The sequence below is a fragment of the Nesoenas mayeri genome (genome assembly GCF_963082525.1).
Source record: "Nesoenas mayeri genome assembly, chromosome: 1".
In the NCBI taxonomy this organism is placed as follows: domain Eukaryota; kingdom Metazoa; phylum Chordata; class Aves; order Columbiformes; family Columbidae; genus Nesoenas; species Nesoenas mayeri.
Genome location: NC_137541.1, coordinates 65,347,636 through 65,365,776, shown reverse-complemented (window position 1 = coordinate 65,365,776; position 18,141 = coordinate 65,347,636). Strand labels below are relative to the sequence as shown.

Here is an 18,141-nt window from a genome sequence, read left to right as displayed (position 1 = left end):
AATTAGAGAGTTTAGTAATCCAGGCTAACAGCCTAGCTTTGCTTTTTTTTTCCTAAAGGCGTTTCTTGATTATCTGACGATGTATTTTGGATGACTTTAAAGAGCCTGGAGGAGTACTTGTTAAAACAAACAATTTGAGATGTTGGAAACATACCTAAATCCAGTACAGAAGAATTCAGGCTCTGCCTCTGGTGAAAATCAGACTGAACTCTACACATAGTGTCTCTTAGGAGAACATAGATGCCCCCCAGTAGGTTTATAGATGTCCCCCAACAGTATTTGGGAGGGAAGAATGGGGTTCTTGTTTGAAATTTAAGCATAGTTGAAAAGGAAGTGAAATCCAATACTTCCAATTTCCCGCAGGCTGGAAATCCCAGCAAGGCATTTCAGGAACACCCACCACCATTCTCCTTCCAAAGCCAAGTGTGTTCCCTGATGCTTCTGGCTGTTCATGGAAACAACATACTTGTCCATCTCCTTGCTGCAGTGTCCTCCTGGAGTCTTCATCATCTTGGCCACACATTAATTAGAATTCTTCTTGCTGTAGAGAGGCCTTTCCCAGGGTGTACAATTCACAGTGCTTGTAGGGCAGTGAGGAGTCTGGAAGCATCGTCAGCCCTGACTCCAAAGGCTTTTTGAAGCTTCCAGGCTCACCAGGGATGCACTTGGAGCCGAGTCTCAGTCAGAAGCGCAGAAGCAGGATTTTCAGACTTACAAGCTCAGTGACACAGGAGCGGTGGGGTTTGACTTGAAAGTCACTCAGAAGTAGGGAGCCTTTGAAGTCTTCCTAAGTGCATTACCTTAGGAAAGGTTTCTGCTCCTCCAGTATCTGCAGACATGCAGCACTCCTGCTGAGATGTCTCTAGGTCACCTGAGGATTGCCAGGCATTTTGTTCTAGGATAAAATAGTGTTCAGGTTATCCAGCTTTCTGCGATTCCTGCTTAAAAGTATTTAAAAATAAAAAATGAAAACCAAAACAGTTTAGCACTGACCCTCAGGAAGCAGCTGAAAAATCAAGGCCCTGGAACATGAAGTGTTTGAGTGTTTGGGAAACCCAGGTCCAGGTCCTAGATCATAGTCCCAGTAAAGACAAGCATCACGACATTCTTCAGTCCTAAAATATTCTCCTCTGACATTCTCCTGGATTTCACTAGAATATGGCCTTGGCGAATCTTGGAGCAAATTAAAACCAAGAGACTTCAAGGTGAAAATGTTGTGGTCAATGAATGGATATTTTCCTCCAGTCTTATTTTATTGAATAACTAAACAGACAAGTGTATTTTTGCTGTTTGGTCCTTTGGAAGCAGTAGCTTCTAACCCTGAGTTTTATGCTGCTGCAGTTCTGTCCAATTACCTTTAAAAGCAACAGAGTCCTATACTATAGGATTTAGACTTATTGTGCTTTGGAGCAGAACACTGGCATCTTGTAAAACAACTTTCCACAGCTACACACAGAGAGGGGGGAAAGTCTGTAGTCTCATTTTCTGTTGCAGGTTTGTTTCAGAGAAGAGAAGAGAAAGGCCTTGAGTTTGCAGGCAGTGTTGGTCAGCAGAATAGCTCCTCCAAAGCTATTTACTGAAGCAAATTTGAGCGATTCTGAAATAGCTTTAATTAATACCAAAGAGCAGTTCAAGATCCAAGAGCAGTGGGGTAAGGGGAGAGTGAAAAGATTCCTTGATCTACTGGTTTAAACTCCAGCTTAAATACTGCCTCTTCTTTGTCTTTGATATGCTTGGGAACTGATGAATTAATTTTACTAAGAAATTAGTTTTAAAAACAAACAAAACCAAACCAACAAGAAAAAAAAAACCTCTTCATTTTGATCATTTTATCCTGATTCCTCTGATGCTTTTTGTCCTCATAGCCTGATTTTGAAATGTTGGATTTCCTACATAACTAGGCAAAGGTCATTTCAGTAGGCAGCCATACTCATATTAATACTAGTCTATACAGCTCAGAACACTGGCAAGGACTTCACTACATCAGCACTGTTTGTGCAAATCTATCTCACACTTTGAATACTGATGTAGTTATTGAAGACAGCCTATGATTTGCTTTTCTGCGTTACCTAGGTTAAAAATACTTCAGGTAACTAATTCTGTGGTCATATCATGGTTTTAGAAATGTATTTTAGGAATTTTTATACCCACTCACACTTACTTATCTTCTTCTTTCATTTCAAATAAGTTTAACTTTTTTCATATATTTACTTTTTTTCCTTCTGTCAATTCTGCTTCAGATGAAAAATTCTATTTTTTTAGAGTAAACTGAAAAATTTAAGTTTGCTTCTGAATTTTTCTTTTCCTAGAAGATATTTCCCTGTACTTAAAAGTAGCATATGCACTGTATGTTCATTTCTGTGTATTAGTTAATCTTGCCATTTTGAAATAGATATCTAGATAGCCTTTTGAAGTTGTTGCAATATCTGCAAAATATATATGTGAGAATGAATTGGTTTTTTCTGGAACCTTTTTCTTACAGGCTCATGAGGCCACATTGGAGGCGAGGGCCAGCCCAGAGCTCAGTGATCGTATGCAGCAGCTGGAAAGGGAGGTAACACGGTATCGGGAAGAATCTAGCAAGGCTCAAGCTGAAGTGGATCGTCTTCTTGAGATCTTGAAAGAGATGGAAAACGAGAAGAATGATAAGGATAAGAAAATAGCAGAACTGGAGAGGTGAGAATGGTATAAAGTTACTAGAGGAGCAAAAGAGCTGATTAAAGTTAGAGATAACTGTCAGTTTTTCATGTCTTAAAAACCTTATAGTGCCTACTTTGGGAAAGCCTCTTTAGAGTTTTTCTGCCTTCAGTCCTTTATTTCGGTAGGTTGCAAGTGAAAAGGTATCTTACTGTGTGCTTTCATTGCCCGTCTGCTCAAAACCAGGGCTGATATAGGTAGAATTAGAAGGGTAGATATAGATGTAAGGGAATAGAGATGGTAGGAAAAGCTGCTGACACTGTGGTGTGTTTGAAGAACTATTTGTTCTTTTGATTTAATAAATTCCTCAGGCATGGTTCTCCAAAAAAAAAAAAACCACCACAAATAAGAAAAATTACTTGTAAGAGTTTGTGATACTAGTTATTCAGGTTCTTTTGACAAGTGGCATTGAAACTCTGCTACTGGTAGGGACACTGGTAAACTTCGGCTCCTGTGAGGCCAAATGAAGATATTCGCTTTTGTCCAAATGGAGTGTGATTCAGCACTTTTCAGCATTTTCCATCTTGCTGTTGGGAGCCAGGGTGCTCAGATATTTTTTCTAGACTTTAATGTCCCAAACAAAAATTATAATTTATTATAATTCCATGACATTTGTGTCACAGTTATAAATAGTAAATCTTGGGAAAAACTTGAACCAGATTCTGTTTTCTGTCATGTTCTAACCTTACAGGGGACCAAGAGGGAGTTTCTAGGCAGTAATACCTGTTCAAGGCTTTTCGGTTACCATTCACAATGAAGAATCTTTAATTTGAAACAGCAAACTGGAAATGTGATTATTCCCATTTGCCTCATGCCGGAATAGTCTTTCTAATTAGCATCTTATCTACTATTTTACTGCTCTGGATTTAGTGTCAGGAAGATTAGGGCAACTGAGTAGAGGATATTTCAGGTTTTGGCCTATAATCAAAAGAGTTCATAAACTATGAAGCAAAAATAACAAAAAAATAGAAATTAAGATGATAGTACTTCTCTTTTAGATTGACACACAGTCTTCAAAGAGTTAGAAAGGAACTTTTTATTTGAAAAGATGCAGTTCTGGAGATCTCCAAAGCACTTGCGTTTTTTCATGTCACAGTGGTAGTTTCTTGCTGTTTCAGTCACAGACCAAAGTCTTATTGTATCAGTGAAAACACAAAATCCCCCAAATGACTGGACATCATTCAATAACAGTTTGGTGCATATTTTGACTATTCAGTGCTATCCATTCCTTCTTACCACCTGATCTTCACTCATAAAAAAAATAGTGATCCTCTTCTCTTTTTAACTTATCTTTTCTACTAGTAATGAGATAAAGTAGAAGGAGCAAGCTATCAACACCTGAAGTTATTTTTCAAGTGGAACTGTAATATAATCACGGCACCGGAGAAAAAGATACAGGGTTTCAAATGCTTTGTAGTGAGGTTTTGAGTAGTAATTTGTCTTTTTCTGAATAATTGCTGAAACTTTTATTTGGCCTTAGTTGTTTTCAGCTGCTCCCCACAACCCCTTTTCTCTGAAAGCTTTCTTTCTCCTTGCAAGTTTTTACACAAAGCAGAGATTTTAATGTGCCTAGTAAATGTGTAGGTCGGTCCTGGTTTTATTTACTATGCTAGTTTATAAAGTATTCTTTCATGGCCAAACAGATGTATCCGAGCATGTTACATGGATGTTCTAGAGCTAGAGTTTTGGTTTCCTGAAAATAATAGATAATTTTGCCTTGTAAAAGTCCTTCCTAAGCTGTGGTCCATGCAGAGTGATCTGGAAATTATCTTGACTTCTAATGCTTCTACAGCTATTCAAACTCTGCTGTGCAAAGAAGAGCCTTAGTGCTGCAGAAGCATTTGTCAGGAAGCAAAAACATGAATATTGCTGTGCCTATCAGGAACTGTTATTATTCTGTTTAGAGCAAGATGAGAAGAAATGAGTCACATTCAGAGAATAACTGTACTAACAAAAATGGGATTTTTCAAAAGAGAGGGTCTCCCCGGAGCTTTCCCTTATGATAGTTATGTGTGACAACTAGACCGTATATCGTCAGGAGAACAGAAATAGTAACACGGTTTCATCTATAGAAGAGAAGAAATGAGTCGCTTATTAGGGAGGTATGTATAGGGGAACAGAGAAGGAGAAAAGATAGGAGGAGAGGAAGATGAAATGAAAAGCAGAGAAGCCTTTTCAATGATGGCAAAGTTGCCTTCAGCTCAAATTAAGGCAGAAAATGCTTCCACTCTTCAGTAACTGTTACAGTTGCTGGGTGTGGAACTTGATTTTTCAGCTGTGAATGGGAGGAAATATGTCAAAAAATAATGTATTAAATATGGTGCATGCTATACGAAAGTTTGAAGAATACTCTATAGAGTCAACATGTGATTGAAAGCACAAGCTCATTAATTTTATCTTCTCTGTGGGCAGGCTTTTGATTTTTCTTATGGGAAGGTGGGCCATAAGTTCACATTTCTTCTGTGGGTGAACAGCCCTGTAATTTTTCTTTCTGTTCCCATACTGTGATGGTGTAAAGGGTTTTGTAGCTGTCTGGTTGTTCACTTTCTTTATAACTAACTGTTTGCTTTTTGTATTGCCATTCCATAATCTCCTGTCTCTCTGTAACTTCTCATTTTGTGTTTTGTTACCTTCCTTGCTTTTTCTTTCCATTTAAACTGTCACGTCCTGGTTCCACGAGTTGTTTTTTTTTGTACGTGTGGGTTTTGTTTGTGGTTTGGTTTGGTTTGGTTTGGTTTGGTTTGGTTTTGGTTTGGTTTTTTGACTGTGCCTTTTCTCAGAAAGCACGCCTCCCGCAAATTGCACCCTCCCTACCAGGTGTCGGTCCCTGCACCACAACACGTAGGGGGGTTTGTGTGGGACTTCCTGGGAAAGTGAGTGCTCTGTAAGGCTTCTGTTTCCTACGGGCTGGAATGTCACCGCTGGCTGCCCGGCTACTGCTGCCGCTGCTGTTTGGATCTGCTGCAATTACGCTTTCTTTTCCTTAGGTCAAACAGGAACTAGTTCTGTCAAGTACAAGCTCTGACAGGCTCTGCGTCCAACTCGTGTCACAGTGGTTCTCTCCACAGTCCAAAGGAGGTTTGCTGCTGTTCTCCCTGATGTAAACTCAACAGAAGCTGTTGCTTTTTATTCTAATTCTCTTGCCGTGTTTTAGCTTTGCTTCTAATCTCTGCTACCAGTTCTTCCCGAACTGGCTAAAACTCAAGCGTTCTAAAATGTGTCATTGATAGAGGTCAGTATTGCCTTATTCTTCAGTTTTATCGTGATTATTACCCTGTAATAAGAAGGAAAAAAAAAGAAAAAGAAGAAAGAAAAATAATGCTAGTCACCTGCAACATAGCCATCACAGCCTTCAGATGGGTAGTTTACACGCACAGCTATTTGTGCACACATATTCTGCAAATAAAAACTGACTTGGTTCTGGAGAGGCAGCAGTAAATATATATGTCTGTGTTGCTTCAGAAGGAAGCACTGAGTATATATGGAAGTCCTGGTTCCAGTTACAAACTTGAAATTGATTTTAATTTGGTGTGCTTGTATAAGTAGTCCTTGTAAAGATATAGGGCACTACCATTTTTTTCCTGAAGGAAACTTGACTTTGATTTGGGAACAAAGGAAGACAATGCTCAGCTTTGAAATACCAGAAATCCCATAAAGGACGGCTGGAAATGATGGCTATTTTAAGAAAGAGATTTTCAGTAGTTTTTATGAAAAGAACTTAAGGATGCCATGTTCAAGAAGAAACCTTCAAATTTTTGATAAGTAGCACCTGAAAGCTGTACTCCTCATCTTAAATATTTCTTCTCAAAAGTAAATAAAAATAAAAGGTTAAAAAACATAGAGTGATCTCAAAGAAATGCTGAAAAATATGGACAGTAGAAGTATCTTACTCTGTATGTCTTTAAGACAGTGATGTGTTTGCATAGTGGCCTATGAAGGATAGATAGAGAAATTAACTGCATGTTCCATCAACTTTATGGTTTCCTAGAACAGTGTAAAGGAAACTATACTAGTAAATTATGCCCTAAGCTTAAGTCAATGATTTCAAGTTGAAATATGTATTTTCAAACCACTACTCATGTCTTGCAATAATTCTCTTTGGTTTTCAAGTTGGTTGTTTCTGTGAATTTTTAGATAATTTTTTTAGAGAATTCCTAAACAAGAATCACATCAGGGCATATAGCTAACTTAAAGTAAAGGGGATCTGGTCAAATTCAAGAACAAAAGATGTTTATAAAGTCATTGTCATCACCTTTAAAGTTAACCTTGAGAGATGGCATGACTGTAATTCTATATTATCATATTTCAGTAAAGTCCTCCAAAAATGAATTCTGATTCAGGCATAAAGGAAAAACTGAAATAATTAAATATGACTTTAAAACACATTGATCCATTTTGGTACCATAAATCATAAAAGCAGATTGAATACATTTATCTCATGACTGCATTATATTACTACAAGGCAGAAGTTGTTGTTGTTGTGTTTCTCATGCACTTCCCTCAAAAATTCCTAGCTTAAGTGAATATTGGGATTCTAAGGTTAATCACTCAAAACTTAGGAAACTCCAAAATGAAGATTGCCATGCAGTTTTAATTCACCTCTTATGTGAGCCTGTGTATCACAGTAAAGTGATACAGTCTTTAACCATATGAACATCATTTTTTCACAAGAATGCTGCCTTTAGTGTGTGAAGAATGCAGCTGAAATTGTCCTCAAAAAATCCTGGGTGAGGCTGACACCTGTCATGGAAAATTTCAGCACAACTTGTCAATATTTGGCAAGCAACTGAGAACAAGGTTTTGTAATGGAAAGAAGTGTTCAGGCCCATAAATAGTCCAGCTCCACCTCTGAGAACACAGATCCATTGCATATTAAGATTTTCATCACTTCCAAGCTAGTAATTTCTTTCTTCTCAGTCTTGCTTTATCTTCATACAAAATGAGCATTACACCCGAAGTCCCCCATCATGTTTCACAGACATAATACATCTGCTCTAAACAGATAAGAATATAAGATGCAGACACCTTTACTTACAGGTATTTAACTTCAGATGTTTGAAAATATGCTGATTTTCAACTGTCTGCCCTCTGAAAGTCAACCTTTGTTAAAGTGCCTGAAGATCAAAACTCGAACTTACTAATCGCTTTTGAAACCTACATCTAAGAAAAGAAAAGAGAGACAGTGCCAGTAATTGCAAATCCATCTGTAGAGAGCCCCAGATAAAAAAAAAACATCATAGTGATTTTATGGTGACTTCTCAATCGATCCTCACCTTTTTCATATAATGCGATATCCTTTTTCTATTTGTTCTTTATTTAGCTGTCCTTTATTTTCCGTTCCCTCCCTTTTCTTTTTTTGAGGGGGATGTAAGGGGGGGAGAAAATGAAGCTTCCTGGTATTACAGAAACATTTTTTTCTGAAAAACAAGGTCAGAGAACCCCAATGAGTCCAACCCTTGACATGGGGAGAGGTCAGGGCTGGTACACGCTTGGCTGAATGAGCTTGCTGTGTTACCCCATCCTTGAACCACCCAAGCCTGGGTATTTGCCTTAGTGTCATTTCCATGGTCAAGCAGGCAGGACTGACCTTATTAAGCAGCATGATTCATCTCTGTGGAACTGAGTAGAGACCATCTCCTTTGTTGAATTCAGCAATGGGCTGAAAGGTTGGTTCATCTGCTGTTGCAAGACTAAGGATCTGATCTTGGATCCTCCACCTTACACTAGAGAAATACTTGACTAATGAGAAACACCGATGGTGAACTTTTTTGAAGGGTTCTTTTCGTGCCAAGTTTTCTGTGGTGTTCAAAGTCCTATTTGGTTTTATCATTAAGTCAAGATGGTTATCAAGCATTCCCTCTCACACCTAAGGCTTTTATCTGTAGTGAATACAGGAGTTATCATCTGATGATTTATACTCCACCTGCATTGTAGCAATCATGGGTTTTCTTTAGCAAATATCTCCTGGTCCAACTGCTAGATCAGTAGAGTGTATGATATAATTAAAATAATTATAAAACCAGTAGAGAAAGAACATTAGGTAAATAATGAGTCTAGTTTGCATATCAGGGTTTCATTGTTAACTTGCCTTGACAACATCTCTTCAAAAGCTGTTTTGTAGCTTTGTTTCATTCAACATCTTTGAGCAATATGAGGGTATCCATACACACAAACTAGTATGGAAGGAGAAATCAAAACAAAAAAAAAAACACACACCAAAACCACCCTTTTATACAACTGATACAGTAAAAAGAAAGTGATAGATCCTTACATTGTCTTAGAGTACAGTAAGAACAAAAGGAAAATACAGTAATCACTGGTATGCCAATGAAATAATAACATTAGTGCTCCATGGCCATCATGGCTTATGTCTGAGCTCCTATACTGGTGCATGCATTTGTGCTGGATGCACACACAAGCATTCTCACTGACTCTCCATCTCTACTCCATCCCTCAAAATACCAACTAAAAAGAAAGGAAAAGACCAGTCATCATTCATTTTACAAAGAAATTGTCAAAAGTGGTAAACATAAATAGCCTTTCTACTTGGACTGACACAAGGAGGATCGAGTGTGTATTATTATTCAGAGTACTTTGAAGGAAGGACAAAATGGTAAATATATACAATCACTCACTATCAGACAAGGGGAATTCAAAGGTAGACTAGAAATCACTATGTAAACTTCTCCCTAATTACACCTGGGACTGATGTTGCAGACTCATTCCACTCCCTATAGTGTACAAACATGTGGAAAATGTTGCAGCTAGAATAATCAACAGCTTTTAAAATATATATATTTCTTCATTAAAATACTAAAGTGTTCACATCTCACCAATTATTAGGTTTAAGTTGGCTATATCTTTGAAATTAATGAGATGATATTTTGAAAGAAAATGGATTTCTCCAAGACGACTGTTTGGTGTTAAATCCTCTTGTCTCCCTGTGCGGCTGTTGCACCAGAGTACACAGTTAATGGGGCTGGGCAGAAGCGCGGCTGCTGGATCTTGTAAGGAATGCTGCGAGTGCCTGTTCTTGCTCAAAGGGAAATAGTGCAAACTCAAACTCATGATTTTGCTCTGTCATGAGCATGTCTTGGTATGGGTCTGATCCTGCTTGCTTGCGGTTGCTTCCTGGGGCAGATGCTTGCTGTGCTCCTCTGCTCAATTTCACTGATGTCGCCCCCCACACTGAGGCTTCACCTCCAGTCTGTAGCAAATCTCCATCAACTTCCTAACAGTCAGCAATGTCAGGTGCCTGCCTCGTTTTTAGTCTCAGTGATAGCACAGTTCCAGATTTTTTCCAATTTTAATGGGCTTTCAGACACGTTCCTCATTTTTGTTTGGATAAATTTTAAGATGATACTAAAAAATCCACGTTTTTGAAAAATATTTTGAACCCCTGTAAAAAAAATAAACAGTTACACAAAATGCATTTTTCTTTGGAGGAAAGAATTGATCCCTTAACAAAATGAAGATGTAGCAATAATTATTCTCCATTCAAATCCTGTGCAGCTGGCTAAATAGCACATTTCTGTAGCATACAAAAAATTGCAAGTGACCTCATCGTAGTGTTTCAGGTGCTGTTTTGCCTTCATCTTGTGCAGGCAAAAGATGCTACCTTTTATAGTAGTTAAAAGAACAGTAGGGTTCATTCAAATCCTACAGGACTATTCTGATTTCTAGTCTGTACATTTTGACTGTTAAATTGAAGAAACAATATTACAACAGAAGGAGTAACTACTAAGGGACTCTGAAACACAAAATTAAAAGTCTTAAACTTTCATAATCAGGGTTCAATAACAGTTCTAAAAAAGACAAGCTTTTTTCCCCCACATTACTTATTCCCATATCTAACCAAGCATTTATTTTCACTTTTTTGTTCTCTTTTGTTAAATTTGCTTGACCAGTCATAGCTCTGCAGCTCAACTTAGAGAGTGTACTCTTGGATTTCAGTCAGAATTGTTAATTACACACTTCTCTATATTAATTAACTTCAAGATCAAACAGTGAGATGTGGTATTTGGCATTTTGCAAGTCTTTCCCCAAATCCCCAGGTAACACACCCTTTACAATAGCTGTCCTTAATTTAGAAGAAAAGTGTCTTTATGCTGGTTTATCTTTTACAGACCAACAATACACTTCTCAGCTGTACCTCACTCTGAAGTTACTGCTTGAACAAACTCAGTATCCCACATTATTGTTTGTAAAATTTGGGCCAGAAATAAGGACTTCAAATTTCATTTACATGGTTCCATATACCAAGATTAATAAAACATGTAGCAGTTAGCCTATCCTATTTAGAAATATCTTTCTCCAGACCGTATCCTGCCTTTTTAAAGCGAAATTTTGCCACTGGAGAAGTGCAACGTATGTTGTAGAAGCCAAATTGTTTATTTGGACAGCAGGACATTTACTTTTCCTCTCTTCTATTGACTGAAAAACATAACGTATAAGGTCAGATGAAGAATATCTGTATATGTGGCTCCTTGTTGACATACCTTACTGTTATCAGTGAAATTGACAGCAGATGCCTATGAAAAGATATTGGAGATATTTGGGGGGAAATATAAACAAATGAACAAAAAAACCCCAAAAAACAGCAATAATGAACCTATGGGACCTCATGGTATACAGGGAACTCCAGCATTTTGTCTTGGTCAATCCTGCTGTTGAACAATGTTGGAGAGAACTGTCAAAAAATGCCTGTTTGGTCATTATTGTTTTTAGATTGCACCTTATATGGGAGAATTGAGACAGCAACAGTGCAGGAAGAAGAGGCAAATGCTTTTTTTGTTTTGGAAGGGTAACTTCAATGTCAAAATTAAGAAAGGCAAACTTTTAGCTCTGAGGCGTCTTCAGGACTTGAAGACTTTACTCCATGTTTGGGGGTTTTCTTGCTTCTATTCCCTTTTGAAAGGTTTGGGTCATCTGCAGGAAAAGTGGAAAAAAAAGTGCACCTTGCTCATGGAGAGAACATAAGCCCCTAAAAGATGGCATAAAGAAGCACATTAGGGTTCATCTCAGAGAGTCAAATTCCACGTTTTCAAAATGTTTGTTGGAATTCTGGAAGAATGATACTCACTAGCGGTATGATGTAAATCTTGAGTTTTCTACACTTGGCTTGTTTCCCTTTTCCAAGAACTGTTATGTGTTGGAGACTATTTTCTCTACAGAATGTTGCCTCTAAATTAAGTGGTGTAATCTAATGTAAAGGTCCTTTTTTTTTTAATCTTTTTTTTAATTAGATGTCTATAAAACATGCAGCTCTGTGTTTGTGAAGGATTGTGTGTCTGTGTATCATTACCTGATTTAGATCTGCTTGTTTTGTCCTGTATTCTTGAACTGCCTTATCTCTGGACACTGTTTTCACAAACTCTGACTCTTTTTCTTTCACATCTCCTTCCTGGATTTGCTGCTTCCTTCAGCCTCACCTCAAGGTCAGTATTCACTTTTAATAAGAGTGTTTGTAAGACTATTGTCTGTTCAGCTAAAACTGAGATCTCACAGAAGATTGCCCATCAAATTGCATGATCTACAAAATAAAAGATCAGAGATTTGGTTAAGTCTGTGTAGGAGAATGGGTTGAATAGGGTACACATTTAGAAGAAACTTGTATTTAAAGAAAGAATTTATATCAAGCCACTGTAAATCAATGTTGTGGTGCACTGGAAAGAAAGGGGGAAACTTGCCAATGATGCTTTTCAAGGAAGAAAACTACAGGAACAGGAGGCTGAAGCAAGACGGTTTAAATATTATTGCTTTTACCTGTTACTTAAAGAAGAAAAAGTTGAACATTAGCCATATTCTCTGATACACACTGTTGAGTGCAAAAGTAGTTCCTTTAAAATACTAGACATCCAAACTCTAGCTGTTGGATTTTAATCATTGCATCTGTGTTTGAAACGTTGCGGTGATGTTGCAGAACCAGTTTTGGTGCGGTTTGAGTGTGTTGTGCTGCTGGAAGGAACCAAGGGCTGAGGATTAAATTAGCAAGAGGGTAAATTTGTCGAAGGCACAAAGTGATAAACTACTGAAAAAAACATTACAAAGAGACAACATATTTCAAAATCTTTCAGCCATGGCTCATTTATTTTTATATTCTACAAGCAGTTGCTAAACATAGATTTTGTGATTTCAGTAAGGTAGCTAGGAGTCAGCGCTATGGCCCACTTAATACAAGTCACAGTAGTTGATCTAATGACCCCCAGTTGCCCTTTAAAAGGCTCTGAAAGAATTTTGAATTCTAGTTTTTGCTGATAAAGTCTGTTTGGTAGAAAGCGTCCGTGACTCCTGACAAAGGAATGATCATAATTGTTTCAGGCAGTGTCTTTGCCCAAAAAGCCACTACTTAATGACTGAAGTTCTGAGTTATCAACCAACATCCGGCTTTTCTATTCCTGATTAACACTGTGAAAAATGCAGCGGTGAGTGGAATCCCACGATGCTGCGATGCTGCTGACGCCTTTAAAATGTGTCAGCGTTCTGACCTTGGTTTGGCACAGACATCACGCTTGTGGCCTTGGCTGCGTGTTTTCCTTCCTCCCACAAGCTGGAAAAAGATTGGAAGTTAATCATGTTGTTGTCCATCAATACCTTCCGTATTCAGTGCATCGTGCTGGCATACTTGTAATTGCTGGGGAGAGTAGGGCTGTCCTTGAGTGACCCTCTGTTTTTTAAGATCCCAAAACCAGAACTGCCAGGAAGCTCTTCTGCCCCATGAGCCTTCTCTGAAACACACAGAGTGTTTTCTCTTGCACGAACAGAGCTTCATTTGGGTATTCGGTATTTGCTGGTTGCCACCATGGGTGGAGTTTGATGTGCTTTTTCCAGCTGGTAAAGTCCTAAATGCTATAGAATCGGTCCATCAAAGATATTTCTGCTTCAATTCATGTGGATACAGGTTTTTATCAATACCTGCACCTGTGCTGGAATTCATGATGAACAATAGGAGAATCTATTTTTAGGGTGTGGTTTGGATGTGTTTTTTCTGAGACCCGGAATGATTTCTCTTTTTCTAAACAGTGTAACCATAACTTTTATTTCTCTCATTTAGACTGTATTGTAAAATTTGGCTAGAGAAGATATGACTGCAGTTTCAGGTGGCCAAGTGCTAGGTTCTTTGAAGAGTTTTCTGATAAGATGTTAAAGAGATTGTCCATTCTGTCCTTATAGTTTCTTACTGGGTTTATTGATTTCCCTCCCCCCCCCCATTTTTTCTTAAATTAATTGTTATGTTGGCTAGTTGCTGAGATTTTCATATATTTGTTAAAACAAATCGAGAGTGTAAGGGAATAGGTGGAATGACTGCTCTTGGAACTACAAAATCCCTGCTGGCCAGAAGCAAAACGAAAATATTCTCCTAAGGATAAGCAGGAAAATTATATGGGTTGCAGTACCTCTCGTTTTCTCTCTTGTGCATTTCAGTGAATCATAGAATGTCCTGAGTTGGAAGGGACAAGGATCATCGAGTCCAACTCCCGTCCCTGCACAGGACAACCCCACAGTTCACACCATGTGTCTGAGGGCTTGTCCAGTCTCTTCTTGAACACTGTCAGGCTTGGGGCCGTGACACCTCCCTGGGGAGCCTGTACCAGTACTACAGGACCCTCTGGGGGAAGAACCTTTTCCTAAAGTCCAAGCTAAACCTCCCCTGGTGAGGGGGAGTTTTAGGCAGCCTAATTACTGTTAACTGCAACATACAAATGAATAGCCATTCTGTGAAGTTACATTCTACATTGGAAGCTACTATGGGAGCCATAGCTTTATTTTTCTCTTAGTGGTGTAAAGCAGTTATCTTTTTTCAGACATCAAAGCAAACATGTATTCCTGGAGAAGAACTGGATATGTGAAAAAATGTGCTAGGTATATCTTTCTTCTAGAAACAGGAAGAAATACTCCGAATTATATCTGTTCTGATCAAAAACATCTTTGCTTACTGTAATCAGTGCAAAACCTGAATTTTCTGATCTATTAAGCTTTCACCATCCCCCTCCTGTTGATAAACCCAGTGAATAAAAACATAATAGTGTAATCTTCATCACTGTTGCTGTTGTGACATGAACCTACTGTCAGGAGTCTAAGGGCCTACAGTGGATGTCATACTGGTTCATAGTAAATAAAATAGTCTTGGAAGGCATGGGGATTAAAGCAGTTTTCCATAAGGAGTTTTTGCAAAGCATCTCTGTTAATGACAGCTCTACGTAAAGAACTTTCCAATGCTGAGCTTCAGAGTAACAAACCCATTAATACTCTTCTGGTGTCATTACTTGCTGCAGTGAAAAAAAATAGACAAATACCATAAAGGCATATGCTACAGTTCTTTTACGTGGTTCTTAGGTATACACATCACAAAAGTTGAGATGGCAAAAGACTGACAAAATCAGGTGCTATAGTGAGCAACTGAATACTTTTCAATGAAAGAATTAGCTATATTGGTAAAACAAAAGCAAGAATTCTAGCTTCAAATTGGGTAACAAACAGTTTAACTGCTTCCCTTTTTTTTTCTTTTTTTTGCATTTAGCTTTTATTTACTTTTATTATCACTGTTATTTATATCTCGTTTGCTGAATAATGTTGAATATGCTATTTTTCAACAATTTATCTTTGTAGCATAGCACTGGCATAGAAAAATAGCTGGAATAGTAGGACAGGGGGCCTCCCGCAGGAGGCTGGTCTGTTAGTGTCCTGCTTTCTGCTGTCAGATTTTCTAATAGTTGACACCACGTGGGTAATTGTACTGTCTGTCATCTTTTAAACAAGTAATCCAGATCTTAAGAGAAAGACGTTTTCTGCATTTTTTGCTCAACCAAAGAGAATTTGATGCAATAGGAAGTAATAAAAATACATGGTATTTTTACCACCATACCTTATTTCTGCACAGCAAAGTGGTTTGGTGATTAGATGAGTATAGGCTGGTGGCATGAATCCAGATAAAAGTCCGCTGTGACTGTCCATGTAAAATAAAATGTCAGTGTGACAACTCATTATAGCCTTATAAAACTGAAGTAAAAACAAAGTACTAAAACTGAGGGGATTATTTTAGTCTTTTTTTTTTGCCAGAGTGCTAGATTTATGTTAAAGAGAACATGTCTAACCACCAAAGAAATATTTAAAATATATCATCCTTCTACAAGAAAATGGAAGATACTATTGCATAGAAAGCTAAGCAAATACAGGAACCTCAGTATACTATTCAATAATTGTTAAAAAAAAAAAAAGATGAAAAAAAAGGCAGAGTACTTAGTTACAGACATGTAGCCTATAGTACCTGTGGGTTTCTCATTATGGAAATACCTTTAAAAACTGTGTCATATATCCAGGAAGGTGTGTATTTGAGTGCTGAGAAAGTGCCTGGGCAGTCAGGAGAAGTTTCACTGAAGTGTGGCAGGCTCTTCATACCTTCAGAAGACTCAGGTTCTCATTCTGCCACCATGCTGGTCATTAACCACATCAGGAAATGATGAAAATGTCAAGCATGTTGAGTCAGCAATGGTTAGTTTTAGCTCAGCAGAGGCCAATACATTGTGTTAAAAGAAGTTTCCATTTAAATTTCCGCGGTTGTCTCTAAAAACTAACAACCTCTAATAGTTGTTTTCTATTTAATATAAGTTTCCTTTGATGCTACTTAAAGCAAAAACGTCTTTATGCAGTTCTTCACATTAAAAAGTACTCTGTGTGTAAGAGTTGTCTGTTCCTTGTAAGTCAAGCAAGTAGAGATGATAGTGGGGAAAGGAAGAAATGAAGACATCAGACTTGTTGGCTCTGAAAGCTGGGTGGTAAGGAGTAGTGCACAAAACAGAACTCTGATTTTCCTTAGAATAGATCACTGTCTTAGTCTTTTGAATTTGCTTTAGGTATAGTGATTACCAGAGCTTTCTTCCTCTTTTTGAAGTGGCATCTGTAGCTTTTCTGTCAAAGGTCCACTTTTCTGGCCTCATTTCACTGCGTCTTAACAAAGCAAAATTATTCACAGCTGTACGTCATCACAGGATTCTCACTTTCCTGCAGTCTCACATGATCTGATTTCTTTCCTATTCTCTGCTGAAATTAATTTAATTATATGGAACACCAATGAGTTGGTTTTCTTTTTGTGTTATTGCTTTTTTTCCCGTCCGTGTATTTACAATGTGTGCAGATTTCCTGGGGGGATTCGAACTGAGGTAGCATTAGAAAGACACATGACTAGATGTGGCACTAGGGGGGATGTTTGTATCTCAACAGTATGCTGTAAATTTTGAAGAGCCCCAAGTCAAATGCTCTAAGAGAGTAGTAGAATCCCTCACAATTTGTTTTTTTTTCAGACATAACAAATATGTGGCTTTTTACCGTACTATCTGAAGCATCAAAATGCAACCTTATTTTTAGAAGATATTTTAAAACATGTCTTTATGTTTATATATCCTGAAGTTAAGAAATTACCTAACATGTCATCATCAGAAGATTCACTGAAATTATCATTCAGATTTCATGCAACATTAAACATTTTGACTAACCCATATATGTCATATCAAATTTAGTCAAAGGAATAAAATCCAAAGGTTATTTTTCTTCTTCAATGTCTAACTTCTGTGCAAAAATTTATCCCCTCAAATGGCTAGATTTTTATTTCTATCAAAACTCTAAACACCAGGTAAAGTCAGGTGTAGGGACAGGCAGTGAATTTATGTGACTATAGTAAAATAGTCTTCGTGCAAACATTTTCATAACTGACAGTACCAAAAGACTTAACAGACCCTGGGCTTGGCAATAATACAATACTTACGGAGAACTCAGTTGGACAGGAGACCTTTTTAAAAGGTCGCTGAAAAGGATGAGGAGCTCAGTAAGCTTCTTTTCTTCCTTTTCTACTGATAAGGACTCATTTCTATCCCTGAGCATAGTGGGAGAGCCTGCAGGAGTGAAGCATTACCCGTGGAAGTGGAAGACCAACTTATAGATCATTTAAACAAATCAGAAACATGCAGGTTGGTGGAATCTGATCAGATACATATAAGGTTGCTGAGGGAGCCAGCCGATGTCATAGGACTCTTTCTATCATCTTCAAAAACTTATGGCTGTCAGGAAAAGCTCCTCATGACTGGCAAATATCACCTCCATCTTCAAGAAGGATGAGGAGGATGATCCAGGGAATTGCAGGCCAGTCAAGTTAACTTCAGGTGCTGGCAAGTTTTTGGAGTGGGTCCTCCTGAAAGCCATTTCCAAGCACCTGAAGGTGATAGGGAACAGTCAGTGTGGATTTACAGGTGGAACCTGACCAACCTGATTGTGTTCAGTGATGAGCTGACTGACTCAGCACGATTTAATGTCTTTTTAATAATGTCACTGATGAGACACAATACACCTTCAAAAATTTCATGGATGGTAGCAAACTGAGGGGAGGGATCCTATTTAGGGTGACCTTGGCAGGGTGGAGAAATGAACTGGCAGAAACCTCCTGAAGCTGAA

The 18,141-nt window shown here is 38.1% G+C and overlaps 1 protein-coding gene across 1 annotated transcript in view; it reads left to right on the top strand.

The window, feature by feature from the left end:
* Nucleotides 1-18,141, top strand: part of ERC1 (ELKS/RAB6-interacting/CAST family member 1) — a gene marked incomplete at its 3' end in the record, with an annotated part of 287,360 nt that overhangs the window by 125,375 nt on the left and 143,844 nt on the right. The window contains exon 12 of the mRNA XM_080356661.1: nucleotides 2,483-2,676. Coding sequence (XP_080212787.1) covers nucleotides 2,483-2,676 — 194 coding nt within the window. The remainder of the gene's footprint in view (nucleotides 1-2,482; nucleotides 2,677-18,141) is intronic.